At 40.1% G+C, this 24,501-nt stretch overlaps 1 protein-coding gene across 2 annotated transcripts in view; it reads right to left on the reverse strand.

The window, feature by feature from the left end:
- The window catches only part of fgf14 (fibroblast growth factor 14), a 208,493-nt gene that overhangs the window by 39,698 nt on the left and 144,294 nt on the right, over nucleotides 1–24,501 (reverse strand). For both annotated transcript variants that reach the window (XM_072686318.1, XM_072686317.1), the window contains exons 2-3: nucleotides 14,346–14,456; nucleotides 9,504–9,607 (exon numbers count right to left, since the gene is read on the reverse strand). In XM_072686318.1, the coding sequence (XP_072542419.1) occupies nucleotides 9,504–9,607; nucleotides 14,346–14,456 (215 nt within the window). The remainder of the gene's footprint in view (nucleotides 1–9,503; nucleotides 9,608–14,345; nucleotides 14,457–24,501) is intronic.

The raw sequence follows: 24,501 nt of genomic DNA on the forward strand, positions 1-24,501 counted from the left end.
TATAGGTTGGATGAACATCTAGAACAGTACACATTTACATATTTGATGACATGTAAGTTTTATTCACAGTCAAAGCTTTTATTCACAACCAAATGCAAATTTTACTTTGTTCTATTACTAATAAGTCTAATAAATCAAGTCTGATGTCTGATGTCTAAGTCTGATGTATAAAAAAGCAGAATTTAGATTAATTGATTAAGAAAACAAGAATCTCTGTAGCCACATGCTTGAACCTTTTAAAAAAATCAGCCAAGCTCAGGCATGTTTAAAGAGGAAATGACATTTGGTAAAGACATTTGGTAGAAAGCAAATGTAACATTTCAGATAAAGAAAGAAATGGGTTAATACAAACAAGTGTTAAGTAAGACGAATAAACAGAAATAAACACAATGTGCAAATGGTTTATTATTATTATTATCTTTTTTTTTTTGCTTTTATGGTTGTTTTTCAGAAATATCAAAATTTCATCATTTATCAACATTTATCAACAAGTAAATATTGATATGCATCCCAAATATTTTACTGTATGAAATTTAACTGTTTTTTATGCACAGCATGTATTTTTTTGCTTATGCAGTGATTGTAGAACTGTTTATAAAATACATCATCAAGATGATTACTACACTTAATAAAAAAAGTTTAATGTAGTACTGAAGAGCTTTCAACTCTTTGGTGCTATACAGAACCATTCCTTAAATATATAAGATGTTATCCATCATAGAGATTTTTTTTCAATATATAACCACTGCTTTTTTCAGTACAGGGTGAGTAACACAAAATGTAATAAAAAGGATAAAGTAAAGTGGAATGTTGAGCACTGTGTGTGGTCTGAGATGTCACTCCCTCCTGATGAGAGCACAACATGAGCTCCGTCTCTTTGGTAGAGCTGGGAATACTAACTTGCGTGTGTATAAATCAACTGATTCCACTTTTGCCCTCATCCTATTTTATAATTGCTAGCTGTCAACCATGTCAGTCGCTGTCAATCAGAATTGCTAAAGAACTGGGACTCTGAATTTGGAGTTCTTAAATAAAGCTTTTTAAAACCATTTCTGCCTGCTTATTTACTCCACATTTTTCTGGCATTGACTTTTTAAATAATATTTTTACTTAGTTTTTACATTCAATAAACGGACTAAAGTACTGGGACACTCCCTGAATTCAAATGTTCAATTCAGTCCTATTGCCACAAAAATCAGCACCTGGCCATGCAGTGATTTTACTGATTTTACAAACATTAATGAAAGAATGGGTGGTTCTAAAGAGCTCACTGAATTCCAGCGTAGTACTGTTATAGGAGCCAACTGGGTGGAACCAAAGCAACTCAGACACAAAGTGGCAGACTATGTAAAGTTGTTAAAAGTACAGAGCGAGGTCACAGAGTACTGAGGAGCATAAAAGTCACCAACACTCTGCAGACTCAACAGCAGACCTGCTGTTAGAGCTGCTAAGGGGAGGGGGGGAACCAACTTCATATTAATGTCTATGGATTTAGAACGAGAGGTCATACAATCTGTAGGTGTCCCAATACTTTTATCCATATATTGTGTATATGTATGGCATCCTTGATCCTGGTCAAATGTGGAGATCCCGCATTAATCCGTCGTTTAAAACCCAGTACCATCTAAATGTAACCAATTAGCCTATGGGGTACCAAATGTGATGGCTCCAAAAAAGAGGGTGAAGGAGTCATTTGGAACATACTTCAGTGGCACATCGCTTTACTGTCTGTGTAACTAAATGTTACATAAACTAGGAGATCCAATACTGTGTATCATTTTACAAAGAATCATCATCTCAACAACACGCCATATTTAAAGGACCAACCAACGTACTTGTCCCAGGTCCCAAAGCACAACCGGTCATTAGTTTGCTATGGCTACTGGCTACATTCTACTGTTTCCACAAGCTGTTAACATAACTCACACATGTACAAAAACAGTTTATCTTCCATTAGTACTTCCATTTAAACACTGCAAAGAAACTTGGCGTCAATATTCCACCGATTTGCCCCGTCAGCTGTTTCCATGGTACTGCTCCTGGTACTGAAGAGTTGCTTTTCACTTATATTACCTAAAAAAATTTTTAGCTGTTCCCTTTCATACCCATTCGTGCTAATGTTTAATCCAACCCGAAACATTAAATTACACACCAGAAGTAATCAAATCAGATAGCAATGGCTCAAGTGTGACTTGTATGATAAAGATAAGCTGCCTACAGGTTATCAACCCAAATATGCACGCTTCAGCGGCAGCTGTCTTTCCTGAGCCTTAAAGAAAAAAACGTCTAATGCCTAATAAAAGCAGATTTGCTCCAGAGATTCAATTTAGTGTGGTAGGTAAACATGGGACACAATGCTCCAAACTGCACAGGCTGCAGAAAAGGCTCTCTCGAGTAGTGCAGCTACAGCACCCGCCCATTGATGTGGAGAGTCAATTTGACACTCATGAAAGCTTGCGCTAACAAGTGTGGTAAGCGATAAAGCCAGCCGTGCCACACACGCCACCCCAGAGAGGAGCGCGAACAGCTTTGAAGAGGACCGGCAGGCCATGAAGAACCTGAGCACTCAGAACAAGACGCTATGACACCGTACAAGCCAGATAAACACCCTGTAAGTACTAGTGCAACTACAAACGCAGCATACTGTCATTGTCGTAATGAAACCTTCTATCTCCAGAAGGTAAATTGAAACAAACTCCGACATATTTTAATGTAACAAGATGTAATTGTGCTTTTATTTTCAGACAAGGTAAAGAGCAAATGGCAGTTTCAAATAAATATACAGCATTTTTACTGGCAATGTAGCAATATAATAAAGTGATAAATCATATCATACTGTTCTTTACGGGGCCTGCTTTATTAAAAAGTCCTAAGTTATGGAACTGTCTAAGATAAGGGTTCCCAAATTTTTGCAACTCGCAACTGACCACAAATTTATCAACCCATTTAGCAAGCCATTTAATTGACCTGATCACGTAAAATGTAAATAAACATAACATAGCCTGTTAAATGTTGCTTGACTTAATAATCCGAAAAACACACACACACTGTACATGTTATATACAAAACCTCCACATGAGCCACATGTGCATTTTATGGGCTGCGCTGCATGGCTTAACTTTCTGTCCTATGCATTTAAAATAGAGGCTTGCAGAAAACAAAAGGATTGAAGTCAGAATTGCATTGAATTTCACATTCTGCTTGATTTACTCTACTAATATTAGATCGCTTCACGGTGGCTATTTCACATGGATTTAAATCAGGTGTAAAATTGCAGTGGGATCTTGACCACTAACTGAAAGAGCATTTACCAGCATTTATTACCCCCAGGACCAGATGTACATGCGGGAAGACACCACACATACTGTAACATGGCCCTCTATAACTAAAATTATACCCCTACAGTAGGAGTAGAGTACAGTAGTACAGTAGTAGAATAATTTTACATTTTTAAAACAATTAATATTTTGGTAGGCTACGACAGATGGAGCGTCAATGTTTTACGTTCATAGCATTATTTTTTATAGCCAAATATAATACATATATTGTACCAATGCACTTTTTTTTAATGAGGTAATATACACTTACTGTGCACTTCATTAAGAACATCTGTACATTTACTGATTCATGCAATTGTCTAACCGGCCAATTGTGTGGCAGCTGTGCAATTAACAAAACATCCAGATATGGATCAGCTTCAGGTAAGGTTCACATCAACCATGAGAATATGTGAGAACCATGGAAAAGATGTGAGAATATATTTGAGTGTGGCATGGTAGTTGGTACCAGTCAAGAACAGAAAGCTGAGGCTGCAGTGGGCACAGGCTCACTAAAACTGGACAGGTAAAAATGGATAAATACAACCTGGTCTGAGGAATGTGGATCTCTGCTAAAGCACACAGATGATAGGGTCAGGTATCAAAAGCATGAATCCATGGATCTAACCTGCATTGTGCCAACAGTCCAGGCTGGTGGAGGTGGTGTAATGGTGTGGGCAATGTTGTCTTGGCACACTTTCTGTATGTCAATACCAATCAATCATTGTTTGAATGTCATAGACTATTTGAGGGCTGTTGCTGATCATCTCTTCATGATTACCCACCAATTTACCCATCTTCTAACAGCTACTCTCAGCATAATAATGAATCTTTCACAAAGCAAAAATTATCTCAAACTGTTTTCCTGAACGTGTCAACAAGGACCAGAATATCAAAGAAATGTTTCCAACATCTTCTGGAATCCTAAAGAACCCTACCTAGTATTAGTATAGTGTTCCCAATAAAGTACTCGGTGAGTGTATGCTTAAGATGATGTATTGAATTTCTTCATTGTGAGCTTTCTTGTTTAATTTTGATCACACTTCATGCAGTATGATCAGTATTACAGTACGTTATCTGATCCACCTTGCTGAACGCATGCTCGATTAGTATCAAATTGAGAGGCTCGTACTGAACAATACCATGCAATACACTCTATCGTACATACCCCATATGCTGATGTGGGTGGGAAAGAACTTCCTCCTTTGTCTCAAGTGTGTTGACGGCTCTATTGTTTCTCTGCGTCTTTTAATCGTTGCACTTCACACGTGTGCAATCAGTAGAAGGTCCGCAGTAGGTGGAGTTCGCATTGTTAGCTGCAGCCATATTAAGTGAGTCATTCCATAAATTAAAAAAATGAGCATATTGTTTATTGGGAAAAGCCACTATGTAGCATGATGTTATATTTGCCCATATTACATACTGTTATTGTATTTAACCACAAGTATATCTGTCACGAGAAAGGCTGCAGTTGCCAAGCTCAATAAATAAATAAATAAATAAATAAATAGATAAATAATCCAGAGCACTGCATATCATTTGTATATATGCATGTAATTTGTATAATTACACGACTGTCACACCTGCAGTCATCCAGAAAACGACCTTGATTATTATTCCACTTGGTGAAACATCCTAAGAGCATCACGAGGTGGGGGAAATAAAACTGCAGCTTGTGGCCTTCGAACAAAAGCCTGGATTGAAGACTGAACTCCTCCATTCTCTGGCATCCGCCTATTGTGCTAAAACTCATTTTTTGATCTCATCGGGTCACTTGTAGTACCACGCTGTGTGTGTGTGAAGGGGGGGGGGGCTTTACAGACAAAAGAAGGGAGGGCTAAGCAGGGCAGTTTAATGGAATTCTGGACTCCATTCTACGGGACCATCACACTCTCCCATTCACGGCTGCGAGAAAGAAAGGAGCCACACAAATCAGAGCGGACCTTTCGACTGGCTTCATTTGCCTTTGACTGAGTATGGCTAAGGAACCACAACTGATCCTGCACTATCAAATGTCGTTAATTTTATGGCCGAATAAAACAGAGAAAGTGGGAGAATTTGCAGTAAATTCAGTTCCAATTCAATCGCAGGCTTAACAGGCTGCTGGATTTCCAGACACCCTTTAGAATGTTAATAAAATGTGCACTTGACTAATTTCATATGAGAAACTGTTTGATTTGGTCTGACTGGTGCTGGGAGAGGCACAATAAATAATGTCCATATAGTAAGCAAAAATTATCATGGTATATAAAAGATCATGGTATATAAAAGCTTTATAGGTCAAAACAAGTCATATTACTGTGAGTTATTATGAGTAAAACTGAAAATCTGATGTATACTCAGTATAGAAATTCTATTTTATTGCCTAATGGCTAGTTTTCCCCAAGTCTTATTCTAATGTGTTTCTAGAAATATTTTTGAAAAACCCAGATAATGAAGAAAGCAATGATGGCAAACTATAAGCAATGTAATAATTCAATATTTAATAAAAATAACTAAATAGATGGACATGCCCCAACTCCCTCCCTTGCGCTCCCATGACGTTGCACTGCTGTAGGGTTTTACAGTGCAAGCAAAATCCATGCATAAGTTGCAAGTAGAATTTTGTAGAACAAATAGTGACGTGACTAAATACCCCCTTTTGCAAGACAAGAAGGCTCACTTTCTTGCCATGCCAGTTCAAAATAGTAGCTTTATCCAGTGGCACTACTAATCTTCTTTGCACATTTTGACCAGTTATTAGGTAACATAGTCCCATTTCTTGAAATTGCATGCTGGCATTTACAAGGGCTACAAACTACAGTTAAGAGACTCTTTCAGCTTCCAAACGATCATTCTGTAGAAGTGACAGTACGTCAGTCCTCAAAACTAGTCATCATCCATTATCTATTACTTGACCTATTGTATCTTTTTATTATTTTTTTATTACTCAAGCTTCTAAACAATGCATAACAATATTTCAAATACAAATTCATGTGTTACGGAGTAAACTACTGTTTTCTGGATTTATTGCTGCTAAAAAGACACTTTTGGGTTGTTCATTTAGTTTACATTTACATTTACATTAAAGGCATTTAGCAGACACTCTTATCCAGAGCAACTTACAAAAGTGCTTTGCTATTTACCCAAGAAAAGCCTCAGCTAGTTTGAATAGACTAATAATTCAAAGATACCTTTACGTTTAGACTCTAGTAAGTAAGGTCAGTAAGTCAATAAGGTGATCACTCTGCTATTCGCCCAAGTATTCTCGGAAGAGGTGGGTCTTCAGTCTGTGTTTCAAGACAGTGAGCGACTCGGCCGTTCGGACACCCAAGGGAAGCTCGTTCCACCACTTGTGTGCAGGACGGAAAAAAGCATGGACGCTTGTCTTCTGTGGATTTTGAGGGATGGCGGGTCGAGCCGAGGCGTACTTAAAGCTTGAAGGGCTCTTGGTGCGGATCGGCTTTTGACCATTGCCATCAAGTATGGAGGGGCTGGTCCTTTCTTGGCTTTGTAGGCCAGCATCAAGGTTAATATAGCAAAACTTGAAAGTACTGCTGCACGACTAAAACGTTTGCCATGCTTTAACAGTTGTGGGCTTAGCATGGTTGTGTTGTGTGTTACGGATTTCCTTCAAGGTATGCACTTAATATGCACACTTTATTTATTATTGTCTGCGATGACGATAATCATGATGATGCTGATGATACCTATGATCACTGCTGCCCGTGTCTTCTACTCTATTTTGGTTTTGGCTGTCTGTTGCTCCCCATCCCCTACCTTGTGAAAGAATACAAATTCTTGATCCCAGAAAAACACAAATACGTCTCTGTAACAGCTAATACAGCCTCTTTTGCATGCATTCATTTCTAGCAGATGAATGTATGAGGGCATGGATTAGGTCTCTGTCTCACTATTATCAACTGCTGGTCTTTTAAGCAGCACCAGTCTCGTTCATAATATTTTAGTTAACTGACCTCAGCTAACTGCAAGAGGAAACTAAAGTTCCTATCTAGCTGCTAGTAAAGGTTCCTTGTCAATACAGAGAAGTTACAAACTTCTTGAGAATGATTATCATAACCGATTACTTTATTTTAAATAGCTGTATGTTAAAGACAAGATGAAGGGGCTTTGCATTCAACCTTAAAGGATGCAGAAGTTGCAAGGTGCTGCATTGCTTAAGGAACAAAAAAAACTAACAAAATGCTGGTGAGTATGAAGCCAACTTCAGCTTAAAGTCATTTTTGTTCATGTTTGTTTGCAAAAAAGTGTGATGACCACTGACCAAAAAATAACCACCACCCCCACCAAAAAAAAGACCAAAAAACAAACATATCTAAGAAGGTCTAGCAGTATTTATTGCTTCGAACTGCTGGACTGCATCTACCTGGACTGCTTCACATGCTTCTCTACTGCCCACAGACCTCCTGTGGTGTTTGGAATTTCCTCTCCGCACCTGAACACCACTCACCAATGGATGAGTGGTATCTTGTACTCGTGCGGGGGCGAGGGCACATTTTGACTCCAAATAGAGTCTTTGAATGAATCTGGCCCTTCTTTTTTTGGTTGATAATCTCAACAAACACACCCAAAATGGCTGCTAAACCTCAGAACATGGCACACGAACAATTCTCTTGAACTGCCAGAGTATGTTAAAAAGCATATATTTAAGAAACCATTCACGTATGTATGTGAAAATGTGACAGATGTGTAAATTAAAGGGCTGAATTCATATCTGACTTGATGGCACCTTAAAAAACATGTCAGATGCTGCGGGCATTTACTGCAGGGTAAGTGCACTGAAATTGCTCATAATGAGCGATGGGCGCCTAATGGATGCTGAGATCAAACGACAGTGGCACATTCTTGGAGAAAGGAGGGACAATAACATGCTGAGAACGGACAGTGCAGAGCGAAGAATAAAAGAGGTGAGAATTCTCAGCCATTAGTTGACTCATTCACATAGCAAGGAACAGAGAGAAAGCAGAGGGAAGAGGCAGATCGGGCGAGTAAGAGAAAAAAAAAAAGATAGAGAGTGAGTGAGTGCGGGGGCACATCTTTAGAGTTGATTAGTGAGGCCTTCAGAACACAGAGACACAGCTGTGGTGAGACACTCTCTTGTGAAAGATGCTGGATTCACTAAAGTCGAAAGTAGGAGGTTTCTATAGGAGGTTTTTAGGTTTTGTAGGTGATGTCCGTTAGGGGTGTAAGGAAATACTGATACAATTGAGTGTCACGTTATTATGTTTTGCAGTCACTGTAGCCTGTAGCGATTCTCAATATCTTCAAATATGGCCGACAGCAGTTCATTGTGCTGTGTTTAACCCCCAACTGTTAGATAGTAGTGTTATTGGATGGAGTTCCATCATTCCAGAGAAGGCACTGGGCATGGTAAGCTTAAGATTTATAAAATGCTAGTCTAGAGCATCCCATTATATGTGTCAGCAATGGGTGCACCTTAAAGTAACTGGACATGCTGATTAGTAGGTGGTTAATTTTAGACATGTGGAGTATCTTTCTTTCCGTCTATCCATCTAGCAGTTACTCTAAAGACACTCAAATGTGTAATATTAACATTTTTTACCATTCCACCTCTTAACAAGGGTGTAAATAGATCTCCATATATTTTATGACTGAAAGCTATATATCAGCACAAAATCATCACACATCATCACAGCCAGCAGTCTTGCTATTTCACATCTTAGCATTTTCCTGCATTCATCAGTTCAAGAAGGGCTTGATAATAATCTGATTAGTTGGATCAGTTGTGTTAGAGTACGGGAAGCAACAAAATGTGCAGGTTCAGAGGGCCAAGGTTGGAAGCCACTGGCATTGAGAGAAAAGAGAGTTCTGAATGTGGGCTCACATGGCCTCAGCAGGATTTCTGACTGACACTGCGGCATTTGAGAAAGTGTGAATGTGATTCAGCTCCTCATATCACACATTCATAGGAATTCATGAATTCAAAAAAATCACCTGTTGAGTTAAACAGCGCTCTGATTCTGAGCACATGAAACACAAATGAAATACATTAACATTTTAGAACAGATAACAACACAGCTGGCATTTGAGTTGCTCATCAGACCTCAGACAAAGAACACAAAGCTCAAAGACAAGAAAAATAAAGGAGACAAACACACAGATAACACAGGCACTGTGACCTTAGCCAGGGGCCATGCTGCTTAAGTGACGTTTTGGGGTACTCACTGATGTGTACAGATGGCCTTCTCCATTCATGGCGATGTATAACCCTGTCTTCACGGACTGAATAGCAACAACTCGGAGGCCCACAGGGATGAGATTGAACAATGCTGCAGGAAAAGAAAAAAACAGGTAGCAAGTATGTTTAATGGGTAAACAACAACAGGCTTCTGTGGGTTGCAACTGTCTAAGTGTGGGCCCTACACCCTGTCTGTTCGATTCCTAGTGATGCCACATGGATTCGTGGATCCTAAAGAACGTTATAGGCTTCCTTCTTTCTGGATGTGTAGGACTGCCCCCCCTCCCCGCTTATCATTCAGCATGACATTAGCCAGTGGGGCAGTGGTGGCTCAGCGGTTAGAGCTCTGGGCTATTGACAACAAGGTCGTGGGTTTGATACCCGGGCTCGGCAAGCTGCCACTGATGGGCCCTTTACCCATTTTGCTCCCCAAGCGCCACAGCAATGGCTGCCCACCACTCCGGGCACGTGTGCTCACTGTCTACCGTGTGTGTTTCACTGGTGTGTATGTGTGGGTATAAAATATAAATTCCATCTGTGTCCATCACAAATGGTAAATATGGTTGTCTTGTCTTGGGTAGTCTTGTATGTTAGCTGATGTAGCAGAACTGATAGTCAGTGTGTTCAGTTCTTCTATGATGTTGCATTAGCGACAGCCTGAAAAGTGACTGGCTTCCTAAAAACTTTCCTAAAAAGGTTTCCATTACCTGCTGCTTTGGCGTTGGATGGGCAACTGGTATTTGCCCTTGACAACTGTAGTCATACAGTTTACGATATTTAAATAAACAAGGAAAACAACAAAGCAGCCAAATAAATCACTTAAACTAACCTCTTACCTGAGTTACTAATTTAACCTCAATCCCATCATGACCAATTTTTACCATTTTTACCAGTCTAGCCAATATTATTTAGTTGATATTAATATTTCTTAAGACCTAATGTAAACAATGCACCCCCCCCCCATAATCTTTCTAAAAGTTACAGAATCCTGAGCTTTCTAGTGCTACCACACGCACTGCTCTGAACATGTTCGACCTACCAAAAATCAAAGCTAAAAAAATATCCTGGGGTCTCGCCGCATTCACAACAGCACTATAATTATTAACTTTTTTGACCAACCTGCTCTTTTCATACACGCTGGCACCCCACTGCCAGCCATTCGCGATCCATATCTCTGCCACACGCCTGAACAGTCAGCGGCCCCCAAACACCAATACACTCTAAACGTGCATGGCCGTGCAATGCTGACTCACTGCCCATATCCCCCAGTGGGCAGCTCCTGTAGCCCCATGGATCCTGGAGCAGTAGAGCAGCGGGTGGGCTGTTACAGGGAAGTAATTGGAGGCAGCAGTGGCGCATGGCAGATTTAAAGGATCCTTTGTTGCCCGAGCGTGCTCTCCAGGCTTGTTAGGTAACAGCTATTGTTTGTGCTGCTGAAGAATGGCAGGCCTGGCAGTGAGAGTAAGCATGTCTATACAGCTTAATCAAACCTACAGTGGACTGAACTCCCGGGTAATTGCTATCGGCTACCGGCTCAAATGACTGACTGATGTCAGGAAAACCCAGCCAAAAGCACCATGGGGCTTCTGTAGCAGAATGCTACAAAGAGGGCCGACTGGGAGTGCTTCAATCTGACTGAGTGAAAGAATCAATTCTGAATTGTGTTTAAACACAGATCAGTCATAACATTAAAACCACCTAATACTGCCTGATATTACACCGCCAAAACAGCTCTGAACTATTAAGGGAAGGACCCTATAAAACAGAGCCAGCCTCAATGTTTTACAGTAGCTCTTCTGTGAGATCAGACCAGGTGGGATACCCGTTGATCATCAACGCGCCTAGGACACCCATGACCCTGTCATTGGTTCTGCTGTCTTCTCTCTGAGTACTTTTGGTAGGTACTGACTACTGCGGAACTACTGGGAACACCCCACAAGACCTGGCATTCAGATCCTTACACCGTTAATTCCTGCTTCCAACAAGACAAAAGCTTCAGGAAGAAAGTGTTATGGTTACTTGTGACAAACATTAAGTTAATAGGGCACAATGACCAACATTCTAACCCTGTCAAAATAAATCTGCTCACAACATTCTGGTTTATTTTCTATTAATTTAAAGGTTATTCAATTCGCTTTTTAATCCTAAAGCAGAAACTATTGTGAATGATTTGGTGTTTAGTACATTTTATGGAGTCCCACAGGGTTCTATTTTAGGGCTTATGAAACTGATGTTAAACATAAGAGCAATGTATTTGACTAAAGAACTAAAGTGAGACTGAAGAACTAAAGTGTGGGCTTACTTACTGAGTCTGAGGAGTTAAATATGTATGTTGTAAACTCATTTTCCCCAGAAAAAGAGCAGTTCAAGCTAATAATTAAAAGCCCAATATTGCCTTGACACCCACCCTATTAGCATTGCATGTAAACCTCTGACCACAACTGTACATGAATATTTCAACCAATAATTTTCAGACCAAAACAGTTTTTTTACCCTATTATGCCGCCATCAGTTCTTAGCTAAGTTGTGGTATCTCACAAAAATGCTCAGCTATCTAATGTAGCTGTCTTCCATCCTTAACACAAAAGTATGACATTAGCTGCTCAGTAATCTACGCTTTTTGCAGTGCCATGTAATTTATTGGTGCCTAGCAACATGTTACTTCATTTAATCACCATTTTATTCCCCCGGGCAAAACTCTCACAACAATGACAACATTTAGAATATTAAGCATGACGTTAACACTCATCACTGTAGCAGTGGCAACACTGCTGGCAGCAATATATGAGTTAGATCGTTTAGAGACTCTCATTCTGGAGATGCAGCTGGCAGTGTCACTTTATTACGTTTATTTCTGCATTTTATTTAGTGAAACATTAATATAACCTGAAAAATAATAATATAACCCTTTTATTTTTCAATTTTCAGTCTCAGTAACTCATCTTCTGAAAATCTTCTACACTGGTTACCTGTTGTTCTTCTGTTTAAAGACCAAGTCCAAGGTCATTGTACGTCTAGTGTTCACGCCACTGCATTAGCAATGCTGATTGTACATACATAGCAAACATCATCCTCTCCATCCAAGTCAACTTAGTGGGTAAATGGACGAAATAAAAATATCGCTAATAGCCTTATCTTAAGTAATATCATTTTGATTAAAATGGACTGGAAAAGGGGCAGGTAGTTTTTCAGGTGGATGTTTTTTGCCATTTGTTTTTTTTCGTTTTCAGGTGGATGTTTTTTGCCATTTGTTTTTTATGGGGGAAATGCAATTCCCATTGTACACAGCCCTTATATTGAGCCCTGCCTACAACACACCCTGTTCTGCTCATCACCTCATTACTGAGCCGTTGATGAGCTAAATAAGTCGAGCAGCCATCTATGCACTCGCACATGCATGTAAGTGTGTGTGTGTATCTGACACACTACGCTCTGCATGTCACTCTTTGGTTATGGCTGCAAACTGAAATCAAATTAAGTGGCTAGCCTGAAGCAGTAGAAAAGCAGGCTCTGTACATGCTAATAATACTCCACTCCTTCCTGTGCCACTTCCACACACACACACACACACACATGCATGCTTCTCCTTGGGGATGATCTTGCTACCATTTCATCAACACCAACTACAGTGTATTATTGAATGGTGCTAGTAGAGTCAGAAGAAAGCTTCTCACATGCATGGGTAACAGAGGCTCTGATGCACTATAGTGTACCGAGTCTTCTTTAAGATGTAGTTTACATACAAAAGCAATGTATACAAATCTATTTCCACAAATGCATTTGCTTTTGTTTTGTAATACGGACCAATCAATGGACTTCAAAAATCATAATCTGCTTATAACTTATTTCATTATTCAGCAAAGGAAGGTTACTGTGAAGAAGAAGAAGCTCAAGACGTTACCATATTTATACCATTTATAAAACTGGGAATACGCCACTGTTCAATATGAGAACGTTTTCAGGTGAGGCTTTTATTTTATTATTGTTTTCGCTCAAATATTAATGCACTCTCATTGCATCATAAATGATAAATGAGGCTGATGGCAGTCTTCAGAAATATCTGAGTTTAAATATTTACAGTGCACAGTAAATGCAAATTACAGCCAGAATACATAAAATTCATTAAGCATATCACAATTTCAATACATAATCAAAAAGTGTTTTATTTGAATATTTCGAATGTCAAATATATATAATATTGATTTAAAATGGCCTTATACAGCCTCCTGCAAACCTTTTGGCATCTCTGTTCAAACTTTGCCTGACCTCACTATTACTCTCATCACTGAGTGCAATCAAATCCTCCCAGAAATGGTCCAAAATCTAGTAGAAAGCCTTCTTCCCTGGACAGTAGAGACAGTTACTTCTTGACTTTAGAAGAAGCAACAAGTGAAAAGTTGTCCCAATACTTTTGAAGGTTGAATGCCCCAACAAATAGTCAGCCATTGAATCAATGTTAAAATGACCTGCATGAATGGCGTTCAATCTACTCTTTATTATGGTTGAAAATGAAAGTTTAAAAGACTTTCCAATGTAGCCGTTGTAAGGACAGGACAATCACTGCAGACAATGCAGGTCTGGCATTAATGGCACTCCAACTTGATTGCAAGACTGCAGTTTGAATGCTTGGACCAATGCATTACTCAGAAACTCCTAAATTCATTAAAAACTCTGCGCTGTTGTCCACACCCATTACATTCTGCTATGTTTATTACTTTCCTAAGTACATTCATTTTAATACATTTTAAATCCCAGATCAGAAGCGTTTGCTTTGGTTCTGCTGGATTTCTTTGCCATGGCTTCTAATGAAATGAGCAAAATGAACTCACAGGAATTACTGCTGTCATCCTTGGTCCCATCAAGAGATCCATCTGGGTTCATTTGCAAGTAGTATCCCTGCCTGCAATATAACCTGGTCACTATACCCTTGAGCTGGGGATCTGTTGACAAACAGAAGAAAGAGACAGAGAGGGAAGGAGGGAAAGAAGGAAGAAAGTTAGTATTCTGTTATTATTATTACACACTGCTTGTGTTTATTAACACAATTACATACAGAACATACAGTACATGAAAGACCATGAGCACCATGACTAGCAGATTACTGTTTTGAGATAAATCTCCTTGCAAGGTCATAGATTTCTGCACATTCCAACCCCAGACATCAACTAGGTCTCCATCAGGCTCTGTCCTTCTCCTCGATGTAGAGAGACTCAGCAGCACCATCTCTAGGTGTTCCTCATTACAGGGTGTGCAGACAGTTGTGCAAAGGTGTGCAGAGACTCATTCATCCTTGACTTTTCTGACACTGATCTGAAATTTTGTCTTTAAGAACTTTTACGGTCTAAAATGAGCAGTTTTCTTTGCAGCACTTCATTTATGGACCTTTGAAGCACTCTATACAAATCTCAGTTTGTTCTGAGTTTAGGCCATTTTTCTTCTTCTCTTGCCAAGGAGTTTAGTTCTTCTAATAAACACAAGTGGAGACGTGGAGGCTTTTGTACCACCTCAATATGCCTTTTCACCAAGTTCAGGGTAAATAACTAAGCTCAGTTCTGCATCTGCATCAGTCTGAGAACAACTGCTGCTGTTAAACTGGTTAGCATTAGTTTAGCTTAGTTAGCAGGATGACAGTCTCTCACTACTGAACTAATTCAGGTTTGTCTGACAGAAAGCACACTTCTAAACTTTTAGATGAGAAGGACTCAGATTGAGCGACTGCTGCTGAAACAACAGAAAGCTGAAGGTTTTTCTCTAGTCTTTGCTGAGCTAGCTCAGCTACAGCTCCACCGAGTCTCAGGCAGCTCAGCTGAAATACTGTCAATATTTTTAAAGGGAAAAAAGTTTATATATATTGCTATATATATATATATATATATATATATATATATATATATATATATATATGTGTGTGTGTGTGTGTGTGTGTGTGTTTGTGTGCGTGTGTGTGAGTGTGAGAGAGAGAGAAACTGAGTGTGTGTTTGAAGCATTACTGGAGGCAATGAAAGTCACCAGTTGTTTTGTTAGTGGAATGGACAGAGCCAGAAGGCTTACATGGTAAAGAAGAGTCTGTCAGGCAGAGGTAGCATGTGGCAGTGCACTGACCTTTACTCCAACACACACACACACATGCATATGAACGTGCACAAATGTGCGCACACACAGTAGCGTAGCTCGTGGATGAGCTACAGAATGTGTAGGCTCACAGGCAAAGCTGGTGAAAATGTCAGCTGTGTATGGACGCCACCCCACTGTGCTTATTCAATAAAGCAGCGCGGTACGGCTCGCTCTGTGGGAGACTATGTAAATTCCGCAGGACTAAATACCGCAGCACTGACACACAGGAGCTTTTATAGGTCAGCACACACTTAAAGGACTATTCCACTATCTTCATGCATTGAATCCTAACTGTTCCATTGAGAGGCCAGAGAGCTGAGGGAGTGCTTTCAGAGCAGGTACGTCATCATTTAAAAATCCAATTACAGCTACAATTAAAGACAACCGTCAGTTTAGACTTTACTTTACTTAGACCGCTCAATATATACAATAGTTATTATTGTAAATAAAAGAAAATAAAATTGTGATAAAAACTATGAAGTTCACACAGCAAGATAAAAGAAAATAAATAAATAACCAATTAAACTAAAAGTAAAGATGAGTTAGCTGATTAGGTATGAATGCATCACTAAAATGAACTAAATCTAAAGTAAAATGACCTGGATTTGTACATCGTTCACACCAAACACATTAAGCTCCTGATTAATTGTTGTAGTGATCCGTTTGTAATTTCAGTGACAAACCATGATCTTCAGCAGTCTGAACCTTCTCCATAAGGGGAGCTGTTAACAGTTGCTTTTGTGTGTAGTACTTTAAAGAGGAAACCCACACCAGCAGGATCTCACAAACGGATGCATATATGTGCAGTTAGGCATTTAATGTGGAACTGCAAATTAAATGATCTCTTTTACAAGCAGTGTTTCCATAAGATAAGATAAGATAAGATAAAATAATCCTTTATTAGTCCCACAGTGGGGAAATTGTCACAGCAGTTACAGTGTCACAGCAGAAAAGGGATAGCAAGACACTCAGATGCAAAAACGTAGATAAATGACCACTATATAGACAATATAAATAATAGAAGTAAAAAAAAAACAATAACAATATTATTTACAGATTATTTACAGATAATTGCAAACTGACTCTTAATTGCACGTGTGTGTGTGGGGGGGGGGGATTGCATTGTATTTTTACATTGAGGGACCTCTGTTCCCTGAACATGTGTGTGTAGTTTAAATGTGTGTGTATGTGGTCCGCTGGGAACAGTGCTGGTTGTGGAGTCTGGCGGCAGCAGGAAGGAAGGACCTGCGATGCCGCTCCTTCACACTTGGGGTGAAGCAGCCTGTCACTAAAGGAGCTGCCCAGTGCTGCCAGAGTCTCATGCATAGGGTGGGAGCTGTTCTCCTGTCTCCCACCACCTGCACTGGGTCTAAGAAGCACCCCAGGACAGAGGTATAAAGTACAGGCTAACAGGCAAAAAGCCATGAACCAGTTCAAAAGCATTAAACTAAGTATGCTGATACTTGGCTCTGAAAATGCACATTTTTTACTATTTTTTCTGTATTTTTAAGATATTTTAAAAGACCTAGCACGCTCCTTTTCAGTTAAGCCTATTCTTATAGTTAAAACATAATAATCATTTGATTAATTATCAAAATAGTCAGATGTACAGTATATGTACCTACACATTTTCAAGACCTACATTTTCAAGTACCTATAAATAGGAAGACACACTTAATCCAATAATAATAATTTGTTAAAATTATGTCAGCCAACAAAAAGGCATATGATGAAACGTATAGCGCGTCACATCTTCAGAGAAATAGCGAGCGTGAGGGAAACAGAACCGAAATGTTTTGGGTATGAACCGCATTTGTGCTGTGCATTTGAGTTCTCATTGGCGACGTTAGAAGAGCCCTACTGTTCCTTTTTTCACAGACTGGCCTACTGCCCTTTAAATGGCACAAGGCATTAGGACAGCACTGGCGAAATGGACACATCAAAGGCTGACAGAGGAGTACTCCACACAGGACGGCGAAGGAGAGAGGAGCACTTTATGGCATCTGCCTCCAACTCCACAGCTGCCTCCACTGCTTTGCTGAGACAGCACCTCAATTCTCCTGTATTAGCCTGTATTACTTCTGTCCAGTCTTCACTTAAAACTAACAGGCAGGCAGGAAAATGAGCATAATAATATTACCCATGCTTTCTTTAACAATCTTCCCCTTTACTAAAAGTTTTGATTTTCTGCCACTTTTCTTTTTTGCTTAGGATGTAGGTTTTGACCAGGTAAGGCCATAGTAACCAGTAAAACCAGAGTAAGAATAATGGTCTCTAATGGTTATTTTAATTTTTTTTTTTTATTATTTTTAGGTGACAAGCAGGTACGAACTAAATAAGCCTCACAAGGCTTCAGATCAGCACTTTAAACACTCACTCCAGAAATATCTAGAACCTGTGGGGCATTTCGGTGTAATTTAGTTAGCCTGTCAGGGAACCCACCATCATGCTACCCAACAGAATGACCTAGTGTTTCAGATTTTTGACCCCACGTTTTACCCTACCCAGTCATCATCTATCAAAAATAAATAAATAAATAAATGCATACACACATCCTGTGATGTAAGGTGTGCATGGTAGGCAGAAATATAAGACTTTTCACAATGCGCTCTCTAGGGTGTGTAGATGGCACTTTCTGCTCACATCACTCCAATGCAATGCTGGCTGGCACTGACGTCTGCTGGCTGATGCATCAGGGGGAGAAAATGTATGGGTTGGGTAACTGGTGATCCAAAATGGGGAGAAAATAGGTAAAAATAAAAAAGAAAATTGGGCATGTTTTAAAGAGTCCATTTTAAAGAGTCAATATTAAGTATATTTGAAAGGATTTTTATTGCCCATATTGTCCACTGCTTGGAGAACCTAGAGAACTGAGGCATTTTAATACCTGAATAGCTTGGCTTGAAGGATAACATACTGTGAATTAGCTTGTTTCAGAATTTCTTCAAATAGCTTGTTTTGAAAAGAGCATATATATTAATAAAGTTCTATATTAATATAAGTCCTACACTATATGGTCAAATAATAAAAGTATTGGGACACCTTATACTTTCATACATTCATTGTTTACTCTAAAATCAAAATCCTGCAGTTTGTTGGAGTAACTGTCTCTAATGTCCAGGGAAGGTTTTCTACTAGATTGTGGAGCATGGCTGTTAGGATTTGATTGCATTCAGTAACAAGAGCATTAGTGAGGTCAGGATGTTGCATGATCACCACCTCAGCTCAGAAATACACTGTGAAACCGTTATATAAACAAAATGCTGTGCTGCCTTGGTGTTAGTTTCTCACTTGGTGTTAGAGTGTCTTCACTTGTTCTGAAGGGAATTTGGTTAAGTAAAAGCTTATTATTGATTCGTGAAGTGTACTTGAAGTGTACAGTCCATTTTAGCATGGTCAATGCATGGTCAATATTTACCTAAATAAAAGGTTCCTTCTTAGATCATTATTTTCTTTTTCTTCCTCATTAATTTAGAAGAGTCCTTTAAAAAGTAAAAACAGACAGGGTCACACCCCTAACTGCAATGAAGGTGTGTTCAAATCGAACTAAAAGGTACGTGTATGTGGAGTGGGTGGGGGTGTGTGAGCGGCTAGACAGGCGGGGGTGGAATGAGGAACACACATACACAAACACACACATTCTTGCAACTTACACGCCCGCGCAAGAAAGGAGACAGGGTATCATTAGAGGTTCATTTCCGCCTTTAAAAGTACACAGAGGAGGACACTTTCAGGCTGAACAGTGCGCACCGCTCTAAAATGCAATCAAGGTCTGAGTCCCCACAGGCACAGCGATCACAGTGTCCCATGGTAGAGCGAGAATAACACAGAACACCCCCTCCAGCATCTGACAGGGCATTATTCAGCAACACTTACACAACCGCTGATAAACGTTTAGGTTAAATACAAGCTGAGAGTGCTTATCTATGATGTCCATCAAGTTGATCATAGTTTTATATGTGTAGTATCATTACCACCCCTTGTAATTTAAACAATTCCTGCTATTTACTTGATCCTCTAATTACTTGATCTTTGCCTTTGAAATAAGTGAAGATGAATAAAACTTAATTCTTTGTCTCTTTCAGATTTCTAGCCCATTAAATGGACAAAAGTATTGGGACACCTGCTCATTCATTGTTGCTTCTGAAATTGAGGCTTTAAAAAGAGGCTTTCTACTAAATTCTTTCGGAGCATTGCTGTGAGGATTCGATTGCATTCAGCAACTTGAGCATTAGTGAGGTCAGGATGTTGGATGATCACCACCCCACCCCATCCCCAACTCTTCCCGGAGGTACTGGATTGAGCACCATCCATCATTCTAAAGAACACAGTACCACTGCACCACAGCTCAATGCTGGGGGCTTTATAAGCCTCTAGCCAAGAGGTTCATTTTTATCTGCTGTGTCATATTCATTTGACAATTCTTCTCTACAAATACTAGAGAAGCTGTGTGTGTATGTGCATTTGCACATCTGTGTCAGGAATGGGTGCAACTGAACAGGAATGGGTGTAGCTGAATGCATTCAGAAGGGGTGTCCACAAATATTGAAATATATAAACACATTATATGTAACTAATTACACATACAAAAAAGGAAGCTAATGTCAATCTAGCGATCCACTGCCAGGAATATTCTCATGGTAATGTATGGCAAACACTCGTAAGACAGTCAGAAAGTCATTCGTAAGTGTGTGGCTGATTTTAACCAAGAGTGGAGGAGAATATGAAAATACAAGATCCCATCATGAGCCTTTTCTCACAATCCCCTGTAGATTGATAGCAATACAGGACAGAATAGGGAGTGATTGCAAATCAGCAATAAGTGTTATGACAATCTAGCTTTAATGAAAGGGGCATTGAGAGCTCACAATGCTCTGAGACATTATCCTTGAAATTCAGAGAAACGGAAGAGTCTCAGGACAAGAGATGAGAACAGGACAGAAGAGAAAAATAGAGTAGAGACAAGGAGAGACAAGGAGAGAAGAAAAATGGAGAGTATAGAAGAGAAGGGAAGAGAAGAGGACAGGTGAGAAGAGAATAGAAGAGGAAAGGAGAAAAGAGAAGAGGAAAATTAAGAGAAGGAAAAAGAAGAGATTATGAGAAAAGAAGAGAAAAGAAGAGAGGGAAAGAGAAGAGAATATGAGCGAAGAGTGGAGTGGGGGACAGGAAAGGAGTAGAAAGGATAAGAAAAAAGGCAAAGAGAAGAGCAGAGAGAGAGAGCAGGAGAAAAGAAGAAAGGAGAAAAGAGAAAAGAAGAGAATAGGAGCAAAGAGAAAAGGAGAGGAGCGAAGAGGAAAGCTGCAAAGAGAAGCGGACAGGAGAAAAGGGAAGAGGAGCAAAGGCTCCTAGAGAAAAAGGGAGAAGAGCGAAGAGAATATGAGCAAATAGAAAAGGAGAGGAGTGAAGTGAATAGGAACAAAGAGAAAAATAGAGGAGCAAGGAGAAAAGCAGCAAAGAAAAGAGGAAAGGAGAAAAGGAAAGAGGAGCAAAGGCTCCTGGAGGCTTACCTCAAAGGCAAGAGGAGCAAAGAGAATAGAAGCATAGAAAAAGAGAGAGGAGCAAAGAGAATAGGAGCAAAGAGAAAAGGAAAGGAGCAAAGAGAAAGGAGACGAGCAAAGAAAAAAGAAGAGGAGCAAAGAAAAGAGAAAAGGAGTGAAGAGTATAGTAGAGGAAGTAGGAAAGAATGAGCAGAAGAGAGAAGAAGAGAGGAGAGACAAGGAGAGACCGGTAGAGAGAAGTGGAGAAGAGAGAAGGGAGGACGAGAGACAAGAAGTGAAAATAAGAGAGAGGGAGATAAGGGAAGATGCAAGGAGAGACAAGGATACATCAGTAGAAAAGAGAAAGGGAAAGAAGGGAAGAGGACAGGAGAGAGAAGAAACAATAAGAACAGAAGAAAAGAGGAGAGGAGAGCAGAGTACAGTAGACGAGAGGAGAGGAGAGGGGAGAATATGAGCAAAGAAAAGAGGAGAAGAATAGAGATGAATGAAAGAATATGAGCAAGAAGAAGAGAGAAGAAGAGATGAGAAGAGGCAAGGAGAGACAATTAGAACAGAATAGAGGAGGGAGAAGAGGGAAATGGAGAGAAGAGAAGGAAAAAGAAGAGAATATGAGCGAAGGGGAAATGAATAGAGAAAAGAGAAGAGGAGTGAAGAGAAAAGAAGAGAATATGAGCAAAGAGAAGAGCAAAGAGGAGTGGGAAGGAGAAAAGGGAATAGGAGCAAAGAAAAGGGAGGAGAAGAAGGGAGAATATTAAAGAAGATAAGAAAATAAGTAAATAAGAGCAAAGAGAAGAGGAGCGGAAAGAAGAAAAGAGAAAGGAGCAAACATGAGAGGGGAGAAGATGGCAAAAGAGGGGAGAAGAGAAAAGAGGGGAGAAGAGAAGGAGAGGAAAGAGGAGAAGGAGAGGAGATGAGAGTGCTATAGAGGAAGGTAGGAAGGTAGAGGTAGCCATCGTCAGACAGAAGGGGGACATGCTCGGCTGCACACAGCGGCAGCTGCACACTTAACCACAAGATGTGAGTGACCCACTTTAGATGCTTCTGGAAAAAGCGAGGGGCTTTTCCAGCCTACATCCATACAAAGGCACATTGCTGTTGTCATGGTAAAGCTTGAAGAAGCATAGACACAGTTTGGATATCACGCTTCTGCTCCTCAGTTTAAGCAGAACAGCCCTCGCTTCACCGCGGATTGTGGATACGTTCATAACGGCATGTGGGCGAGTGGCAGACAGGATTTCTTACATTTGAGAGAAAGACATTTCTGCAGTTCTGTAAGTGCAATCATATTTGTTTTTTGCTTTAAATACAGAAACATATCATATGGACACATATTTGTCCCTGCGATGAGACAAAGTAAATGTTGATCAAATCCAGCTCAGCCCAATAGCATGACGTGACCCGATCAATGGGGCCTATCGATGGATGAAACTACAGATATGACACCAGAGGGAATGTCAATTCATCACAACATGAGAGCAGTGCCTCATTTAGCCAACTCTGTACTCCACAATGTGTACAAGCACTTCCTCACATTCCAATGGAGAATAACGGCAGCTCCCAGTCGAGCGTAATGAATTGAATTCAGGATTCATCTAACATATTAATGAGACATGGCATGGAGAGAGATTAAAAAGCTAATCTCCAGTGGTGGTCTTCCGCCCAATTGAGCGATATAATTGGACACAACACGTACCGACCCAAAGCTGCATCAAACTGAGCTATTATGAAGTCACCCTTAAGGAACAGCTGTCCTGCTTTCGCAACAAGGTTTACAGCAAAAGGACATGATTGCAGGTCCTGGTTGGTGTGTGGTAGATCATTTCAGAGAAGATCTGAAACCTGAAGTCTGGCTGGTCAGCTCAAGGCCATAAAGAACTACCATCTCTGGACACCAAGGAGCGTCTGTGAACCTCTGCTTTCCAACTAACTGTCCACTTGGATGGGATTCCATGCTGGAAAACACAGCAGGTGTGAATGTTTGTGTACAACAAGCATTACATAATGTGTTCTAAAGATCCACGTCAACCTTCTACCAACAATTAGAAGCCCAGTTCACTTTCACACACTCAGACCTAAAGGCTGAGTAAAGCCCTCATCTTGTTTTCATGAGTCTGAGGAATGGTATATCCCACCAAAAAATGAAGGTACAAAGTGTACCATGTTACAGTGCTGAGAGGCAATCAAAGGAATATCCCTCCTTTAATCTGCAGAGCAGAAGTGAATAGGTGCACAAAAGAGACGTTAAATAAATAAAAGCTGGCCTCCAAAGGCCTTTCATGTCTCAAGCTGTTTGGTAGCGTGTTCCAGGGGCTCTTGGAGACATTAACATACAGTCCGGCCCCCTGCCTTTCTTCAGTCAATTATGGTGTAAAGTAAGGAAAGTCGAGGGCTACGGACAGAGACTGGTCACCAGAACAGAGCTGGGTAAAAACAGGGCCCCAGGACTCTTTGTAGATTTCAACAATTTCTTTTCTTCAAACAGTGTGTTTTGTAAGACAAATTCCCAATTATTGTGTCCACCGTGGCCTAGAATGGGTCTTGCAGGGGCCAGAAAAACAAATCACATACTCTGCTTTTGTGTATCTAGCTTTTGTTGAAATACTGCTGTGAGGATTTGATTGTATTTAGTGACAAGAGCATTAAATAGTTGAGGATGTTGGGTGATCACCAGCACCATGCTGGGGGGACTTTATACCCCTCTAGCCCACAGCTGGCATTAGGCATGATGCCAATATGTTCATGTTTACCTGCTCTAGAAAGTCCTATTCTGTTGACAGTATGTCTCCAAAGGGATTAGATCAAGCTGTGTGTGTATATATTTGCACAACTGTATTCAGCAACGGATGCAATCCATTAAAAGGGGTGTCTACAAACATTTGGAAATATAGTGTATTTTTGTGAAGCTCTGCCACATGGGGAAAAATGCATCTTTAGAATGGAGTGGTCTAGCCAAGTACCTGTCTGGAATCAATGACAATGCCCCATTCTGTGGGTAATGTTTAGTGGAGTGCTTCCAAATCAGCCTTGTAGAGGAGGGCTGACACCATGCTGACACACTCTCTAAATGCATATCGATCTTTTCATGCCTATTTTTAGTAAATTGATTCTGCAAATATTACAGCTGCATCTGAGACTACCAGAAGATCACTGAGAAAACTTCTTCTTTTAAAGCCCATTTGAGATGGATTCAGTAAAAGTTTCAGGAAATGGATCAAGACCAGTCTCAAACCGAATTGCCGTGCCAATAGCGAATCACTGTTTTGCTCCAGGCTCGGGTATAGTCTGAGGTCTGGGAAACTGGCTCAAGCTGTTTTTGATTCTTTCTGATAGCTCGTGACCCCTAAAGATTTCTGCAGAAACGCAATGTCATGTT

The sequence above is a fragment of the Salminus brasiliensis genome, chromosome 8 (genome assembly GCF_030463535.1).
Source record: "Salminus brasiliensis chromosome 8, fSalBra1.hap2, whole genome shotgun sequence".
NCBI classification, from domain to species: Eukaryota; Metazoa; Chordata; class Actinopteri; order Characiformes; family Bryconidae; genus Salminus; species Salminus brasiliensis.